The sequence below is a fragment of the Podarcis gaigeae genome (assembly GCF_964106915.1).
Source record: "Podarcis gaigeae genome assembly, chromosome: 4".
Taxonomy (NCBI): domain Eukaryota; kingdom Metazoa; phylum Chordata; class Lepidosauria; order Squamata; family Lacertidae; genus Podarcis; species Podarcis gaigeae.
The window spans coordinates 67,016,611-67,036,886 of record NC_139677.1 but is presented as its reverse complement, the minus strand read 5'-3'; the positions used below and the strand labels follow the sequence as shown (position 1 = coordinate 67,036,886).

The window sequence follows — 20,276 nt, the reverse complement described above, 5'->3', positions numbered from 1 at the left end:
TAGATAAGACAGCAGACAGAAATGAAACCCAGTATTATAAACAATCTTAGGAAGTTTATTCTTCTTGGGTTCTTTTCACATACATTTTCAAACTGTAACTGCTTTTAGGTGTTTTTTATTGTAATTGTTTTTAGAATGTTTTTGCTTTGCTTTTATTTTTAAATTGTCTGTTTACCACCTACAGCTCCTTTAGGAGGAAGGGCGGGATAGAAATTCAATAAACAAATAAATGGGTTCATTTTTATTCTTAGACCAACCTGAAAATGTCTACACATTTTAACATTGCTAGGAAAGTAGCTGGTTTCAAATACTGCCTTGCAATACATGAATTTTAGGAATACTATATTTAAATAATCTCACTTCAGAAAATTCTTACTTCAGTCACTAGGAAATAAAGAAAAAATGTAGTGCCACCTGGAGGACAAAAAAATAATATCACTCTAAATATACCGTAAGTTAAAATATTTGACTATGGAAGCCTCTCTCAACCTTGGGTTCCTAGAATGATGATGTTGGACTACAACTCCCATCATTCCTAGTCAGCATGACGAGTGGTCAGGAATGCTGGCAGTTGTAGTCCAACAACATCTAGGAACCCAAGGTTAAGAAAGGCTGGACTATGGTGAAGTTTTTCTTTATTTTTAATTACACATATTGAATACAGAAACAAAAAAATTGTATCACTTAAGCCACCAAAGATGTCATTCATGGGACCAGTCTTTCTGAGCATCCCAATATATAATTTATGCAGTTACAGAATTATGCTAAAGTGCATTGGGGAAGAATAAATCACGAAATACACCATAGTAACATGCTTAGAAGTACAACCTCATTAAGTAAACACATCCAACATCAAATAGCTACTTTGAATGTTTTTCCTTTTATTTTGTCCCATAGCCAAAAGTATATTACCTACATCAAAAATGTAAGCAACATTTTGAAACCTTTAAAAGGGAACTAGAACAGAGCATGCAGTTAAACAAACAGAATGGATACAGTGGACACTCGGGTTGCAAACGTGATCTGTGCGCAGATCTGCACACGTGCGAGTCGGCGCTTCTGTGCATGCACGAGTACCAAAACCCGGAAGTAACCCGTTATGGTGTGCAACCCGAAAACACGCAACCTAAAGCGTCTGTAACCCAAGGTATAACTGTATTACTAATAAAGATTCAACAAGAAATTGTTGCTGACTGGAGATGTATCACTTTCTATCAATAACAAAGGTATTTATTACCCCTGGTCCTAGTCACCTAGAAAAGCAGCTACTACAGGTCTTTCCAGTATTCAACTATCTCAGCCGCAATACTGAACTGTTTTTGCAGGTGAACAAGTTGAAGCTTAATCCAAGTTACAAAGTACCATTAGAACGTTGGTGATGTGGGAATGGTGGCATACCTTGCCTTAGATTAAATTGTATTTCCCCTGAAGACTCAAACTTTCATAATAATAATTGGGCAAGCAAAACTCTTTTAGCTATTAGGAATGCATGGGGGGAGGAGTAAAATGGGAGAACATTCAATTGCACAAGGATAAACCATTGTGCTGACAGAATTTCCCCCTCAGTATTACAGTCATACCTCGGGTTGAAGTAGTTACGGGTTGCGTGTTTTCAGGCTGCGCTCCGTGATGACCCGGAAGTAACAGAACGTGTTACTTCCGGGTTTCGCCGCTCGCGCAGACGTTCAAAATGACAGCACGTGCATGTGGCGAATCGCCACCCACGCACGTGGGTTGCATTCGCTTCAGGATGCAAATGGGGCTCCGGAACGGATCCCGTTCGCATCCAGAGGTACCACTGTACTATGAATACAAGACTATATGGACTGCCTGCCCTAAAAATGTCCAAAACCTTCATTTCATGCAAAATACTACCACCAAGCCAGATGGAACTGGACTGTGAGAATCAGTGTTCGAAATTAGCTAGGCACCAGGGGCATTTTGCACCTGACCACTGGCCACTCGTGACAAAGGGAAGGTGCTGGGGGTGCTAGGATGGCGCATGACATCACCATCTGAAGATGCATGCCTGGCGATCATTGGATCTCGACTCTTTTCACACACTAATAGCACATCCTGTAGAATTCTATCAGTTATATTTTATCTGCACAATCAGAATGAAATTTCAGGAACCAAAATGCTTTTCCTGTGCAGGAACAGTGATCTTAACTGTTGTAGCTTGCCTCCACTTACCACACCCCACTGTCCTGCTCACTGTTGTCAATAATATTCTTACTTATTAATGGTCCGTGTCACCATTAAGAAAAATAGGTAGGATAAAGTGACTTTTCTTCTTTAAATTCTTAAATTTCTTAACCTCACAAGGTTGTCATCTGAACTAGCCTGATGTTCAACTGACATTCAATCTCAGTCAGTCCATCATTTGAAAAATAAGCCGTCATGCCCCAAAAGGATAACTAGACATTCCGTTTTGGTGACTGTAACTTTGGTTTAAGGAGCCATTTGGCACCTAGCTTATATATTTGAGTTTGTAACACTGGTCAGGATGCATCACTCTACTGATACTCAATCTCCACTGTTGACCTATTCCTTTTCAGGACCAACTGAATGTTCAAGTTCTGTTCCTTTAAAATCCTAGGGTGCTTGGGCTCTAAGTAACTTAAGGGCCAACTTCTTCCTATGTTGTTCATTAGCTGCTTCATCCAACACCTGAGGTGCCAGATTCCCTCATTGATTTAAGTATGACAGGCATTTACAGCAAGCAGGGACTTTTTGGTTGTGGCATCAACCTTGTGGAATGCCTTCTCTAAAGAGGCAAGTAAATACCTGGTTCTTTAAAATAATCTTTAGCATCCAATTCCAAACCCATTGGAACACTACAGATCTAATGGCCCTCCTTATATGGAAAGTGAAGTACACCCATTAGGAGAAAACATTTTAATATTTTCATAACTATTTGGGATTAGTTATGACCCCCAAATGCACAGGGAAATTTAAGTGTTTACAACTAGGAAAATTGTATTTCTCTTTCTGGCTTTCCATCTTATGTTTTAGAATGAAAGTAGGTGACCTCATCTTTTCAATGCTGTCATTGGATAAAAGATGAGAGGTAAACAAAACATCAAATTATCCTTTAATTTAGAATGAGATCACCTACTTGAGACTTTGAGGCTTTCACCTTGCGTTTGCTTAGATGGTTCTGGTAGGTATTCTAAGGACACCTAAATAGTGTGTGTGCATGATGGAGAACTGTGCCACACCTATTTAGCATGTGCTAAGTCGATCCAACATGGGTTGGCACTGATAGCTTAGAATAAACTGGAAATTCTATGCATCTGTCAGCCATTATTCTGCAACAGTCGTGAAGGTAGAGTGAACTTTCCTGAACTTATTGTAGGTAATTTCAACACATAGTGAGAACAGGGTGAGGGTGGGGGCACACTTCCTATTTTAATCAAGAAATGGCTCTAAGCTAGTAAGCTAAGTATTGTCAAATTAGCCCAAGGCTCCATTAGAGGTCCTTTGGACACAGTTTTTCTTCCTCCCTACATTGATCCAAGCACTCGGCTAACACTTCCTGCCCACCCGCTTCATTCAACTACTGATCCATAGGACACATTTTCATGTATATTTGCTACTTGAAGGTCTTGTAAAAGCCTTTTCAGAATATTCAGTGTATCTACTGTACTGCTTCAACGCACATAACATAATGCACATTCATTATATACAATTCAGCATACAAAAAAGGCAAGCATTTATAGTGTTTCAATAAAGCTCCCGGTATTGAAGAGTGCAATTCTTTAGCAGTGAAGGAAGCAAAACCGCCTTTCCAATGAAGTGTATTTTTAAAGCTCTGTAGATGTCCAAAACCATGACTATTACCAATCTTACTACAGATATATGTAGCCCACCACTCTCTTTAAGGCTTCTATAGACAATCAGCAGCTTTAATAATATATCTGTATCTGTACTGCAGGGGGAAGAATCCAACATTTGAATATTTCCCAACACTAACCTGGTGTGTTTAATAGTAACTATGGTTCAATGTAACATGAAAACTGGGCCAAAAACTACCACAGCTCAACAACATGGGATCAGGAATATGGCTAATCTAGAAGCCTTCTCTATGACATACTAGATTCACTCAACCAGATAGCTTCCTTTCTTGTAAGGAGGAGAAACTATTAAACATTTGATTCCCCAACCTGCGGACTAAAGTTGTACAGTGCAGGAACAGATACATCACATAATTCGGTTGATTGTGCAATTTTCCTCAAACATTTGTGTAATGAGATCTTTTAGAAAAAATTCTACATTGCTGCCTTCTTTTGGTATAGGCAATTCAGCTGTGGAAAAAAACCACAAAGTCCTGTACAACTCTGAAAAATAAAAACTTTGTTCTGAGAGGGCAGGATATCACACACTATGATCACTGAACCTGGCTTCCATTGACTCTTTACCATGAACTTTCTAAATTTATATCTGGTTTTGCTACTATGTGATAGAGGGGATCTAAAGAACTAGCCTTTTAATTGTATGTTCTCATTTTTAAATTAGCATCTTAAGGGCCTTTGTTTTTTCTTTGAACATCCAACCCATATTATATCACAATCTACTTTGGAAAATGCCCTGTTTCAAAAAGTGGTTTCCAATGAGAGACAGGAGAGAGCAATTTGAGATTTAGTTGCTGAAAACACCCTTTGAGATCTGGGCACTAGCCATGTTTCTTTTTTTCAACCGCAAACTATTTTTATCTGTTGTAAATTGTGAGTCCTGTGAAGCCCACAACAGAGTTCCATGTAATCTGAAAGTTGTTTCCACCATTTTAACAAGAAATTCCCCTAAAAAGTTTTCTGTCAAAAGTGTTCCATTTAATACAAAATTAACTAAATAAATCACTTTTTGTAAAAATTGACACATTGCAATTAAAGGAAGCATAATAAATAGGAATGTTGGTTGTATGGTCTCTAAGACTCAAACGGTCAAGTACTTTCTTTTTTAAAAAGAAAAAAATTGTATTAGCTAAACTAATGTTCAGTTTCATGAAAGTAGTTGGCATCTCTTCTTTGAATAGAAAAACAATTTAAATTGCCTAGATTTAGAGCCTAAGGTAGGACAACTTCTATTAGATATATCTGGTGAAAAGATAGTATTAAGTTTACTTTTGTAAAGTAGGTCTTCTAAGTCTGCTCTCCCTTGCCTCAACATACTCTAAAATCCTTATGCCATAGTTTACCTTCACTATGGTGAATATTGTTGTTAGCATCCGCCTGTCTTGAGAGACAATGGAGTGCGCCTCCAGAAGTGAAATCAAACTGCTGTGTTAGTAGCACCGAAGTGATTTCCTGGGCAGTGTGTATGGCAATTCTGGACTGCCAGATGAAAAAACCTCCCTCTCGGCTTCGCTGATATGGTCCAAAGGAAAGCAGAGCAATACGTTTGGCACCCGCTTGGCTGCAGGAGTTGCCGAAAGAGGCATACAAGGCACCATCCAACTATCTTAGGGACCTCACTTCAGATTTGTGTAGGGTTTACTCATTAGTCTTTTCTTCTGCCGAAGATATCTCTACAAGGCAGCAGAGGTTTAACATCAGGGTGTATGGAGTGTTAGGCGAGGTGTAGTACCTCTGGTGGGAGACACATAGTGCTCCTTCTGAGATAGTTTGTCCACCTTTCATCCCCCCTCAGCTCTCACCTGTGGCTCCTGGAAACTGCAAGCATGTGACAGCAGCCATAGCCCGGAAAATAGCTTCAACTGGCCAGCTAAACCAATGGGTCTCAAAGCCTTGGTGAGTTAGGGACTTCCCCTGCATGTGAAGACAGGCTCCAGTGGATTGAATGGACAAGATCATAGTGAATACAACAGTCAAGAAAGCAGTTTCCACATGTGCTATAGAGGGAAGTGAGGTGCAGATGGGGTTTGTCCACCTTGGAAGGTAGCCCATCTAAAAGAAGGAAAACTCTGATCCTAAACCTTTGCTATGGTGAGTAGAATACAGCAACATATACATGGCTACATTCCCACTAATCTGCATCAATAACATTCCAGCATTCCAGCAAAATTTACACTTTTTCTATTGCCACACAGATCAAGAAACCAATTATTTTACCAATTTTTACTTTAAAATAATGTTGATTTGTATTACTATTTTCTATTAATTATTACTGTAAGATTGTTATTAACCATTAGTTCCATACAATTGTAGCACCAACAGCCAAAATGGTTTCCATGTAGTTCTCACACATAATATGTGACAGTGATAGAAAGAAGAAAAGCGGAATGCTACCATACAATGTACTAAACGGCCAAGGTGAAAATGTATTTATTATACCTGAAGGTTAAAGAAATTAAAGTCAATGATTTGATTTACCAAACCAGAGGATCTATTTTCATATTAAAATACCAAGAGCTGTAGGTAGATGTAAATTTTCCTTATACAAATTACACAGAAGCTAATTTGGTCTAGTGAAAACCTTCCATAGAAGGGTGCCAAAATCCAAAGAACTATTTTAGACATATATACTCAAAAACTTGAAGATGCCCAGTGGAATTTTTTTACTTCTTTATCATTAAACACCAGACTCTCCCCCTCTTCCAATGCTGTATCACAAACTGTTTTTGAGGATTCTGAGTTTGCTGTGTTTAAGAAACAAAAGCCCCCTTGGCTGCATAGGACTAACTGTACATTTCCTTGAACCCCACCCTATGTTTGTGATCTTGACCCATTTTCAGTCTGAATATTTAATGCAACTACTTCAACTATGATGTTGATAGGGATGAATAGCCACAGGTCCTATAAAAAAAATACAGATAGACAGCATTCACATTTAAATGCTGTTTAAATAAAATGTACATTAGATGTACATCCACTTGATACCTATTTGTTCATCCAGCAAGATATATGCATCCAGAAAACACATAATAATAATAATAATAATAATAATAATAATAATAATTAATAATTAATAATTAATAATAATAAATAATTTTTTATTTATATCCCGCCCTCCTCAGCCAAGACTGGGCTCAGGGCAGCTAACAACCAATAATAAAAACAAGTTGATTAAAAAACAATTTAAAAGATTAAGATACAACATTAAAACATTAGGATGCAGTCTGTTCATAGGAGAAAGGAAAAAGAAAGAGGGGGAGGGAATCAAACTGATTCTAAGCAAAAGGCCAGGCGGAACAACTCTGCCCTGTGGAAAGAAATCAGATCCCGCAGGGCGCTGGTCTCATGAAACAGAGCATTCCACCAGGCCAGAGCCAGGGTTGAGAAGGTCCTGGGCTTTGATTGAGGCTAATCTAACTTCCTTAGGGCCCGGGATCTCTAGGGTGTTGCTATATATGGACCTTAAGGTCCTCCGTGGGGCATACCAGGAGAGGCGGTCCCATAGGTACATATTTTCTTAGGTGGACTGGCAAATAATAAATCAGTTTCTAAAAAAAAAATTATTGGGGATTTGCGGTGGGGAAGAATATTCACTTTTTGCTGTAATGCAAAGTTAACTTGAAAATTAACTACAAAAAATCTACAAAGCAATCTATAAAATTATCTACAAAGCAGTCACTGAACAATTATTTCAATTATCTACAATCAAATAGCTAAGCAAGGATTAGTTTTAGAAATCACATTCATATTCCTAGCACCATATTATTCATTTACTCAATTCACTGAACTAGCATAGGGCAGTGAATCAGAAATCTCATTTGAACATGGGAAATCAAAACTCCTGGGCAAGCTGCCATCTCTCTGGCTATTATCTCCTAGGGTGCTTGAGAATTTGACTAGGTAACTAATCTTGAGTTTCATGATAGTACATGAAAAAATCAGTTTAAAGAGTTTCTGAAACAGGGATTTATGTTCCCAGTTATGGAAATATAAGCAGTTCCAGGGGGTCACATCACCTGGTGCCATGTGCTCTACGCCACATCACCTGGTGCCATGTGCTCTCACGACTTATATTTTCTTTTTAAAAAATTATGTGTAGATACCTATGAGATAACCTCAAATTTATTTTTTGGTCCAAAATTGGGCACAGGAAAATTTTTTTTTTAATCCAATTTTCATGTGGCTATTCGTGCGATTTGGGCTAATGCAATTTCTGCGTCAGTTTAGGGGGAAAAACCTCCTGTTTCGCTTATTATTCAACCAATTGGGCTTATTTTGGTATCAAAATAAAGTTAATTGTGGTCTCTTTCAAAATAAGGTATAAAAATGGTATTGACACAGAAAAGGGTCACTGACCATTCAAAGTGAATTTTTGTCATTTTATTCCCAGTAGATTCAATAAGCCATAGCGCGCAAACCACAACTAACACATGTATCACACTTGTTTTGTAGAATGGGCTAACCATGTACTTGTTATGTTTTAAAATAAGGGGTTTTTTTGCGGTTATAAAATAAATTGATTTTGAAGGATTTTTTTTACAAAAAATAAAACTGTACAGGTTTAAGGTCTATTTGAGCCTGAAATAACTCATACATTCGTGAGAAGAGTTAAAATTGTACCCTCTTATGTTAGGGACGCGGGTGGCGCTGTGCTCTAAACCACTGAGCCTCTTAGGATTGCCGAAGGTCGGCAGTTTGAATTCCTGCGACAGGGTGAGCTCCTGTTGCTCAGCCCCAGCTCCTGCCAACCTAGCAGTACGAAAGCACATCAAAACAGTGCAAGTAGATAAATAGGTACCACTCTGGCAGGAAGGAAATTGGCATTTCTGTACACTGCTCTGGTTTCGGTGTTCCGTTGTGCCAGAAGCAGCTTAGTCATGCTGGCCACATGACCTGGAAAAACTGTCTGCAGACAAACACCAGCTCCCTCGGCCTTTAAAGTGAGATGAGCACTGCAACCCCTGAGTCGTCTGCGACTGGACTTAACTGTCGGGGTTCTTTACCTTTAGCTTTTATGTTACAATGTCATCTGATATATTTCTAAAATTAAATTTTATTATTTAATAAAAACAAAATATATCTCAGAACCTTGTTCGTTTTATTGTTGTTGGAAAAGATCAGGAGGCCTGAGGCTCACTAGGGGGGTTGTCTCAGCAACAGTACCCCAGCTATGGAGCACTCTCGTCTCCAGGCTTTGACTGGCACCAACCTTGAGTCTTTTTCAGCCCCAGCTAAGACTCTCCTCTTCCACCAGGCTGTTTGGCAGAGCCTTTATGTGCCCAAGTTTCTGCAAGTGCACTAGTTAACCAACTAGTGAGATTGATATATTTAATAGATGGAGGACTGATGCATTTTAAAGTGTATTCTATTTGGCTTTCTTTGTGTACTGTGTCTTGTGACTTGCTCCAAGATCACATGTGATGAGGGGTGGGATGTAAATCTTATAAACAACTAAAAAAAATTAAAATACTGGGAAATATGTTGTAGGTGACATCTTCCTCAGTGGAGCAACCCCCTGCCCCCCCATCCCTGCTACAGGGAAAGGTAGTTGAACAGCAGAGGATTGAAAAAACAGTTAAAGGAGAAAGACATGAGAATTGAATATTAGAACTGTCATAGAAAAGAAGTCTGCAGAGGGAAGTACCTGTCCCCACAGTGAAGTGCAAGTGAGATGGGTGGAAGAGCAATGAGTTGGTTGTCACTGTACTCTTCATGAAATACCCATGGGATAATCCCATACTATTTCATACTGGACACTATCAGTCTTCTGTAGGAGACTGTCATTCCACTCTCTACTTTGTTATTTTATCTTCTGCGCTTAGATCATGCTGTCATTGTATTCTGGACATCATTCTGATGTCATTTCAACAATGTACATTATACTGTTTTTTCATTTTCATTTTAGGCATTTTCATTTACCCCGGGGACTACAATCTTATTTTTCTTCATATTATCATTCCATTGCTACTCCTCTTTGGATACTACCATCATTCCAAGGAGAATTATTTTGCTCTGAACACTACAGCAAAGACTGGAGCTGGGAGAATCCATCATTCACCCCCCCCCCCAATTTCATTGCCTTCTACCTTCCCACTCTAAAAATTGCAAGTGCTGGTTTGACCTATAAAGCCTTAAATGGTTCAGGACGTTAATAACTCAAGGACCTCCTCATATGAACTGATAAGGACCCAGCAATCATAATCTAAGGCCCTTCTTTGTGTGCCACAAGAGGTCTGTGGAGAGTGGCAACATGACAATGGGCCTTTTCTGCGGTGGCTACCCTTTTGTGGAATGCTCTTCTCAGGGAGGCTCGCCTGCCGCCTTCATTACGTATCTTCAGGTGCCAGACAAAAATGTTTTTCTATAACCAGCCCTTTGGTTGATTAACATTCTATGGCTTTTTAAATGTGTTACTTTGTGAGGGGCTATTGGTTTGTTATTGCTGTAAGCCGCCTTGTGATCTTCAGATGAAGATGCATATACAAATTTAACAAATAAATAATAAAATTGTTTAACTTTGTATTGTTCCTTCGAGGAAGTAGTTTGGGAGTGATACAGGGAGAGGTCTAAGATAAGGGAATATATTTTTCTGTAATTCCTATTAAATATTATGACAATGAAAGAAACTGAAGTCTGATGCTCCTGTCTTCCTTTTCTTTATGGTTTGTAAAAAGCAAGAGTTTAGTTTGTTGTAAGCAAAGCTTGTCAGTTAATAAAAGAAATCTATGTTAAAGAAGTCAACCTTCCAAGGACCATCATTCCTATTGAGAAGCCCTTGGCTGTCACAATAAAGCATGAACATCGCTAGCCAAGGCACTCATTCATCACATGAACCCATATCTCACCTTCTGTACAAGGAGTGGAGTTATTGTGGCTTTATATATGTTGCTGGCCTACATCCCCCATCATCCCTGACAATTTGCCATGCCATCTAGGGTTGATGGGAAATGGAACTCAACAACATATAGATAGCATCAGTGTAAAACAGGAATGGAATCCTGTGGCTATCTCACAGTAAATACAGTGTGTGCTACCTACTGAAAACACAGTGTGGGGAACCAGAACTCAACACCATTAACAGTTGTTCCAATATTCTAAAAAAATAAAGAGCAAACTGTTGAAAGAAAATATGTGTGCCCACCTCTGTGGGTGCTCTAGAGATACTGACTCCAAACAAACACATGTCTTTTCCTCTCTTATGTGTATGTGTTACTGCAGGAGTTGGTGAAATATCAAGCACAAAGAACTACATCAGGAAAGATGCTACGAGTAGCAGAGTCAAAGCAACTCGCATATTTGACTTTATACAACTATTATCATTTTAATAAATGCTGCAACTTCCAAACTGCTGCTGGTTGCCCAGTTTTACTGTTCTGAAATTACCTCTAATGTGAAAAGCTTTAGCAAGTAGAATTGAACATAATGATTTTTACTTGGTTCCTTGTTTCTAAAACTTTTATATTTAAAGTAGTATTTAAGGTTTTTTCTAAGCACTGAAGGCTCAAAACTTAAATGAAATATCTAATGAGACAACAAGACAGCCTTGTATTTAAGCATTCGGTTGGTTGCCATGGGCACTTGGGAATTCCACATCCATTGGCTGTTTGATGATGACCAGAATACTCTATCCTTCCTTCACCATTTCGTTCAGCTTCCATGTTACCCATGAAGGAAAGCCCCTTCCTCCACAGCAGCAGGTTGTCAACAGCGTTCAAAATTTGCCATGTGCCAGATGAATTTTGCACCTGCCTCTTGGCCACTTGCGACCAAGTGAAGATGCCCGGGTGCAATGATGGCGCCTAACGTCTACACCATCTGGAGGTGCATGCCTAGGAATCCTTGGATCTTCCCAGTTTTCACACACTAACAACACATCCTTTAGAAGTCTACCAATGATATTTTACCTGCACAATTAGAACAACTTTCAGGAACCAAAAGGTCGTATTGAAAAATACAACTTTCAAGCCATCTAGCCCCAAAATGGCAACTAGACATTCCATTTTGGCGGCTGTAACCCCACCACCTAACTTATATATCTAGTTTCTAACACTGGTTGTCAAAGGAAAGATAAATTACTCTATCCCTCCTTTGCCAGCCTACCCAATGTTCATCTTGGCTGTGGAGGAAATGCTTTCTCTTCTTCAGCAGTCAGAACAGAAGCTGAGCGGCATGGCAAGGAGAAACAGTGCATTCTGTTTTATCTTTGCCAGTCCACTCAGCTTCTGTCCTGGTCACAGAGGAATGAAGTGACCCATGACGCAACTGCCAGCTTCCTATGATGGACACACAGGAGGCAAAGCCCTTTTCTGTGCACCCAGCACAAACAACAAACAGGCTGTAGCAGGTAAACATTGCTCCTTATCTCTTCTCCCTGCCAGTTGTGTTTCTAGTATAGCTGCAAAACAAACAAACAAACAAAAACAAACAAAAACTCTAGTCTGATTTTTAATCATAGAAAAGGATGGAAGAATTCTTTTTAAGGCTAGTAACTTTTAGGGGCTCAATAATAATAATCATAATACAAACGCCTCAGGTTACAAATGCTTCAGGTTACAAACTCTGCTAACCTGGAAAAGTTACCTCGAGTTGAGAACTTTGCCCCAGGATAAGAACGGAAATCATGTGCCGGCAGCACAGCAGCAGCAAGAGGTCCCATTAGTGAAAGCACGCCTCTAGTTAAGAACAGTTTCAGGTTAAGAACGGACCTCCAGAACAAATTAAGTTCGTAACTAGAGGTACCACTGTAACTTGCAAGGTAGTAAGGGCTGGACAAGAGTTTCTCAAGGGCATGTTGCAATACTTATGCAGTGAAGCTGGGTTGATGGACAATGATGCATTTTTGAAATGTGTTTCCTGTCCTTATGGTTGCAGCCTTTTAAAAAAAAATCCCACAGCTGTTTAGGAAAAATTACCGTAAGGCGGCAGCAAGTACAGCAGTTGCTCCAATATGTTGTTGTGTGAATAAGCAATTAATAACTTGCTTTTGCTCCTTCTTAAATACAGTGGTACCTCGGGTTAAGTACTTAATTCGTTCTGGAGGCCCGTTCTTAACCTGAAACTGTTCTTAACCTAAAGCACCACTTTAGCTAATGGGGCCTCCCGCTGCTGCCGCGCCACCGGAGCACAATTTCTGTTCTCATCCTGGAGCAAAGTTCTTAACCCGAGGTAATATTTCTGGGTTAGTGGAGTCTGTAACCTGAAGCGTATGTAACCTGAAGCGTATGTAACCCGAGGTACCACTGTATAGCAGTTTACACCACCTTTACCTGATCCCATGGCCTATTTAACTGCTCACTGTATGAAAATGGTAACATTGGGGATGTGGGCCAATAGCAAACTTCTTTTTAGAAAAAGAGCAGAAACATATTATCCACATTTCACTGTTAATTCATTGTATGGTTTTTGTTGCTGCTACCAAAAGTTACGAAACTTTACATTAAGCGTTGTAGTAAAGAGAAGCTGATGACTCTAACTTGTCAATATTTCAGTCCATGTAAAAGGGGGAAACAGAAGACTTAAATCAAACAAGGTGATTTGGGGGGGGGGGGAGAAGTCATATGCTAACATTTGTTCACTGATATTTAAAGTGCAAACTAGGATAGAATTAAAGTCTGCCATAAACCCAATTACCTCCAATACTCAAAGATCACTAATTTTGCTTTATACTTTGTACAGTCGTACCTTCCTGCCGGAGTGGTACCTATATATCTACAGTGGTACCTCAGGTTAAGTACTTAATTTGTTCCGGAGGTCCGTTCTTAACCTGAAACTGTTCTTAATCTGAAGCACCACTTTAGCTAACTGTTCTTAATCTGAAGCACCACTTTAGCCGCTGCACTGCCACTGCATGATTTCTGTTCTCATCCTGAAGCAAAGTTCTTAACCCGAGGTACTATTTCTGGGTAGCGGAGTCTGTAACCTGAAGTGTATGTAACCTGAGGTACCACTGTACATCACATGTTCCAATGTGATGTACAGACCAGAATACTGCAACCTCAGCTATACAGTGGTACCTCGGGTTAAGTACTTAATTCGTTCCGGAGGTCTGTACTTAACCTGAAACTGTTCTTAACCTGAAGCACCACTTTAACTAATGGGGCCTCCTGCTGCTGCCGTGCCGCCGGAGCCCGATTTCTGTTTTTATCCTGAAGCAAAGTTCTTAACCTGAAGCACTATTTCTGGGTTAGCAGAGTGTGCAACCTGAAGCGTATGTAACCTGAAGCGTATGTAACCCGAGGTACCACTGTATCTTTTACTGGACCCAAATTGTCATTCCTACACACTGAACCTAAAAACTATCTGCCCTCACCAACACCTTACTTCAATTCTACTCAGAGTTCACTTTTCAGCTGATTTCCTAAAGTATAAGCAATTAAAACTCTCTTGCTAATATGAATATAGAGATTTACAATGTAATCTTCAACATGTTTACTCTGAATTAAATTCAATCTGCCTTATTCCCACATAAATGGATCTAGGATTACAACCTTAGTTACCATAACAGTGTGAAATGTCAACACAGGTCTCCAATGCTATTGTTTGCTCAAGAGTCCAAAGTAACACTGAAAAAAGCTAGAGTGGCAGGGCTTCCTAAACTGGGTGAAAATCTCAAATAGAGGCAAGCACACTGACTTCAAGCGTCACTGGTGTACAACAGCATGCACAAAACGAAGCAGCAGTAACTCTTACTTACAATTTCAACAGCACATGGACTGTGGGAGTAAACCTCTCTGTATGTTTCTGGTATGAGCTAGTTGCATAGAGAGAGATGAGGGAGATCCTCTGCTTATCCTGCTATGTTTCTGACTGCCTCAAACATTGCCTGGCATGAAAGAGCCAGAATAAACCCAAGAACAGCCAGATACCCCCCTTCATTGTGCAAAGACCAGCACTACATGATATGAGCTACAGTCACCCAGCAGTAAAATAGGATGCAATGGAGGCCACCGCTGAATCAGACAACTCCCATCTTCTGTAACTCTTCACAAGTTTTACTTTAAGAAATGCCCCGAATTCAGGTTCAACTGCACAAAGAACAAAGTAAAGGGCCCCCTGGTGCCTTTTAAATTGCTGCAGAAAACATCAATACTGACTTAAAACACCATAGCCAAAGCTATGCATGGCAAAGTATAGTTATTTTGAATTAAACCATAGCATGCTAGCTTGACTGCATAATGTAAGTGTAATGAGAAAGGACTGTTACCCAGACAATTACATAATATAATGTGGAACCATGGTAAAGCTAGCATGGCCCAACTACACCCCAGTTTTTTAAAAGATTGGTCAGAGTTCTCCTATGATTTTGCATTGCAATAATGACAAGCAAACTGCACAACTGTTTTACGACTTTTACCCAACATATATGACTTCTCTCCAAGCGGACCAAAGAAACTCAAAGTCTTAACAATTAAAACAAGACTCCCAAACAGATGTTATATAGAAAAGCAAATTTTAGACTATCACAAGAACCAGAAAGTTGAGGCAATGGTGTTTAGTTTATGGATACTGCATAGTAGGTGCACAGGCAGATTCTATTCCAGTCAGCCTAAGCACAATTAACACTTTCTACTATTAATATCAGGGACGAAGGTGGCGCTGTGGGTTAAACCACAGAGCCGAGGACTTGCCGATCAGAAGGTCGGCAGTTCGAATCCCAGCGATGGGGTGAGCTCCTGTTGCTCGGTCCCTGCTCCTGCCAACCTAGCAGTTCGAAAGCACGTCAAAGTGCATGTAGATAAATAGGCACTGCTCCGGCGGGAAGGTAAACGGTGTTTCCGTGTGCTGCTCTGGTTCGCCAGAAGCGGCTTAGTCATGCTGGCCACATGACCCAGAAGCTGTACACCAGTTCCCTCGGCCAATAAAGCGAGATGAGCGCCACAATCCTAGTCAGTCACGACTGGATCTAGTAGTCAGGGGTCCCTTTACCTTTTACTATTAATATCACTAGCCATACCAGGAGCCCTATTAATGCCAGAGTTACTATGCAGCAGCAGCATGAGCCAACAAAACATTTGATAAATCTTGAGTTAAAGACCACAGGTGATTACAACCACAGGTGATTACAACAGCTAAGAACACTATTTCAGTTTCATTCAAGCAATCTAAGGGCCATGAGAGAGAACAGAATAATACATGAGCCACTCTGGGTTGAGGGGGAAACCAAATGTTTTCTCCCCACAAGCTACATACAAACAGCATAATGGAACTTCAGTTTAACCTGATATCAGAATCAATGTCTGATGAGAAATAATACTTGTGCCACAGCTGGAGAAAACATCCTAGTAAAATGACAATATTAGATCTACAGCCCATTCCAGTTAGGGGGCCTTACTTAGTGTTAATTAAAAAAAACTAAGACAAAGTAAAGGAACACAGAATTATCAGTTTTAGTCCAAAAATGGAGAGGCTAGTAAGCTTCTGGGTTTATAAAACTCCAACTCTTCCCTTACACACCAGAATTTGCAGTTAGCAAAACATCCTTTAAAAATTATTAAATTGTCGGCTGCAATAAAATTTTGTTCATAAGATGCGATATATATTTTTTATCATTCTGGATAAAATATCTATGGCCACAGCAGTGGTTGAATTGTAGCTAGAAAGGAAATTGTCTTCAGATAAATGGTTTCCCTATGAGAAGGCTTCACCACTACACCTAGCTCCAGGTCAATAAATCAAATTAACTGCACCTTGTCCTCTGGCTAGTGACATCATCAGCTGGACCACATCTTTTTAAATAGGTGCAGAAACATATGCTTCTAAGGCATAAAATCATATTACATTTTTGTCTGGCCAACACCATGAAAGGGAAAACTTTGTAAGGGTGAAAAAAGGCAGAAGACCAATTACTTTAAAATAAAATAAAAACATCACGAAATTTACAAAAATTCAAACTGTTCCTGTATATGCAGCTCATAGTCATGCTTCAAGGACTGTTCAATATTAATCAGACATAGATACTGTAAAATATCCTGCTGTCAGGTTATTTTTCTGCACAGATTGAAGAGAATGGTCACTAATGAGGCCTACATAAATCTGTCAAGTGTGCTAGCACTATATTAATAGATACCACCTTTAAAATAATTAGGGAGAGAGCTACTGTAACTTACTAGGCATTGTGCCGAATTGAAATGTTTGTTTTAACTAAAAAAGTGTTCCTAGTTTCATGAAGTATAAGGAACATTCATCCTTTTTCAATCACTCTTTTTTCACCACTCATAATCATTTTTAGCTTTAATACACATCTACTAGCTTTAAAGGAGACAACAGAATTATATACCAAACATATTCTGTCCACAGCATTCAGATCCTAAATATCAAAATGGAAGTTATTTCTAATAACACCTCAGATTACTGCACATAATTTATAATGTGGGTCTAGATTGTCTAGATTGTCACTTATTCTATTAATGCTTGATAATACACACTATATTTATTACAAATAACTGAATTGCTAATTTCAGGGAGATGCAGTTTTCACAGTCCCTCAGACTGTGAGAAACTGTTCTTTTCTACATGAAAAAGTCAATCAGGACAAAGGGAGAAGAAAGCCCCCCCCCACACCTGCACTGCTCTATAAGGAGCAGCTTAGAAAGTCCTGTTGTTGCTATAAATTAAAAATAAGCCCCTTATATTTGAGGCATGAAAGGGGGGGGAGAGAGAGAGAGGAGCTGTGAGCAGATCTGATGCTGCTCATGCCCCAGGAGGGTTTTGTTTTTGCTGTCGGGGATGAGAGGGGGCATTTTGGTTATTAGTAAATAAATCAAGCAGCAGAGAGTGAGGCCTAAGCGCCTGCCAAAGGAGTCCGGGCCTAGCTTTCCTCCCTCCCCTCCATACAGCCTGGGTTTGATCTCAAGGCCCTGCTCGTTGCCAAGAAAATGTAAAAAAGCCAGAGAGCGAGAAAGAAGAATCATATTGAACCACAAAAGCACATGGGGCGAATGTAAAATATAAACACGGCATTGGGCTCTGAGTGGCTGTTATTAAAGGCCTGAATTACTAAACATGAGAGGCGGGGAAAGCCGAGCGGCCATTTCAATAATATAAACCTCCCCGAATTAGACATTATTCAAATGAGAGAGAAGGAGACCAGAGACGGGGTTGGGGGAGGAGGAGGGAGGGAGAATTAGAAAGCAGCCACAGTGCGCTCGCGGCCAGCCGGCCACCCCGGAACCCTGACCCGGCCACCCCATAATAATAATAATACGGGGATGGGAGACAAGGCATTGTCAAGTGTCGTCTCCCTTTTCCTCTGCCGCCGCACCCCCCCACCCCCGCCGCTATGATCCGGTGCAAGCCATTCAAGGGCTCCCTCCACCTCGCAGAAGGGCAGGCGAAGATTTGTCAGGGCAGCCCCAGACACCTCCGGGTGGGGGTGGGGGGAGACAAGCCGCCCCTTATAGATTTCCTGTAGGGGGCACACAGACACACACTCCAATTTGCACGCGCACTCTCTTTCTTACACACACACGGAAGGAGGAAGCCCCCACTGCCGCCCCTCTCCCTCCCCTTAGGCCAGGCAGCCCTACCCCGAGAGTAACCCCAAACACCCCTTGTTTGGCGCGCAGGCCTCGGCCTCTGGGGGAAACAGGGCTGCCTTGGGAAAGGGGCGGAGGGGGGGGGCCGTTGCAGGGCGGGAGCCGAGGCGCTAAGAAAATAAAAATGAATAAATGCACGACTTCTCCCTCCTCCGCCCCCTCCCTCCCCGTCCAATGCGACACCAGAGGGGCCGGGGGGTGCGGTTGCACCCGGGGACCGGTGAGGAGGCTGAGGGGGAAGGTGCTGCGCGCCCGCCGCTCCGTCCCTTCTTCCCAACCGCCGACACCCCCCCTCCCTCCACACCCCGGTCATTATGACGAAGCCCCCCCCCCGCCTCGCTTTTCCGCCGCTACCCCTATTATACAGTCTATATGAATATGTAAAGCGGCTTCGTGGTAGCGACGGCGGTGCCCGGCCTAGCTGCCCGAGCAGGGCTCCTCAGGGCGAGGGTGGTGGTGTGGTGGGGGACCCTGCCCGTTGCCCCCCGTCCCCCGGTGCCCGCGTGTCCCTCCGTGCGCCTCTCGCTTTTCCCCCGCACGGCGGCCACCCCCCAGCTCCCTCCTGTGCCGTTAATTATAATAATCCTGAGTACTAATAAATTATGCTAAGCGGGGAAGGCGGGCGGCGGAGGGGGGGCGCCCGCGTGTGCGAGTATGAATATGAATATGTAAAATGCAGTAATGATTACCTGCCGCCACCGCCGCCGCCGAACTCTCATCTTGACTCGCTGCTCCTCCGTCCGCCATTTTGAATATTTTAATCAAAATCGGCCGCCCGATAAACCCTCCCTTGCTCGTTTGCCTCCTCGGCAGGGGCCCCCTCCCCACTCGCGGCGCCCTCTGCGCACGCGCGGCATCGGCGGCTCCCCTCCCTCTGCCTCACAGCCTTTACGCGGCCCGTGCGCATGAGCGCCTCCTCCCCTCGCTTCGCTGAGAGGCGCCCGCTAGATGTGCGGGGAGGAGGGAGCCACTCGGGTGCTGCCGCTGCCGCCTTTTCCCGCTCTTCGCCGCTTTGGGACCCGAGCGGGTGACAGCAGCCTTCGTGGTGACAGGGGCTAGCTAGCAGGCTGCGAGTTTGGGGGGCATCTCCAAAAGGCTTCTTGTTATCCACAGGAAAAGCGCGCCCCGCGCATGTTAAGCCCAGCCGCCTCCCCTTAGTAGTCTGCGCTCGCCCGCATCCGACGAACTGAGCGCTCACCTGCGGGGAAATCTGAGCTAAGGGATTTATTATGATCATTATTCGCACTTTGCTCCCTCTTCCGCCTCCCGGGAGCAGGCGGGAAGACTGGCGTTGTTCTGCGCGCCTGCCCCGTTCTGCAATTCCAACACGTGCAGCCCAATCCTCTGCGTGTTTTATTTCCATGCACGTTTTCTCAAAGTAAGTCCCGGTGCATTGAGCAGAGTTTACCTCCACATAAGAGTGCGTATATGTTAAAAAATATTATTAAACTATTTCCAGAATGGAAATTTTTGAAATACGATTTTATTATATAAAATCCCCCCCACCGCAACAATTTTACAAAACCAATGGAAAACAAAAACCCACACATACAAATAACAAAACAGAATGAAACACCCCACTTTTCTAACCACAAAAAATGGATTCTGCTGAGAGACTGGCTTCCTTTGTCTCCTAGCAGTGAATAGTTTTCACCCCAGTTGAGCTGGTTGTTACAACGACCATGTATTTGAGAACCGGTGTTTGAGTTTCGTTTTTTCCTCCTCCCTCCATCTCGCTTTCCTTTTGTGTCATGTATTTTAGATTATATTCTTGAGGTCAGGAACTGTGTTGGTAATTGATTTGTAAGCCACTTTCAGAGCCTTTTGGCTGAAGGCAGGGTGAAAATGCCTTTAATAAATAATAAATAAAGATCCACAGGGCTGTTTT

General features: G+C 41.7%; 1 protein-coding gene and 1 long non-coding RNA gene across 5 annotated transcripts in view; both read right to left on the bottom strand.

The window, feature by feature from the left end:
* POU2F1 (POU class 2 homeobox 1) overlaps positions 1-19,562 on the bottom strand; it is a 97,735-nt gene extending 78,173 nt beyond the window's left edge. For 2 of the 4 annotated variants that reach the window (XM_083736500.1, XM_083736505.1), the window contains exon 1: positions 19,078-19,231. In XM_083736500.1, coding sequence (XP_083592626.1) covers positions 19,078-19,135 — 58 coding nt within the window. In that variant the 5' untranslated portion in view covers positions 19,136-19,231. Of the gene's footprint in view, positions 1-19,077 lie in introns of all 4 variants that reach the window. The other 2 variants (XM_083736498.1, XM_083736504.1) reach the window with 2 other exon arrangements.
* LOC310844031 lies at positions 139-13,102 on the bottom strand. Its single transcript, XR_014563899.1, has 3 exons — positions 7,970-13,102; positions 6,665-7,808; positions 139-6,622 (listed from the first exon to the last, which is right to left on the bottom strand). It is a non-coding gene; the product is annotated as an uncharacterized lncRNA (long non-coding RNA).
* Positions 19,563-20,276: the final 714 nt, after the last annotated feature.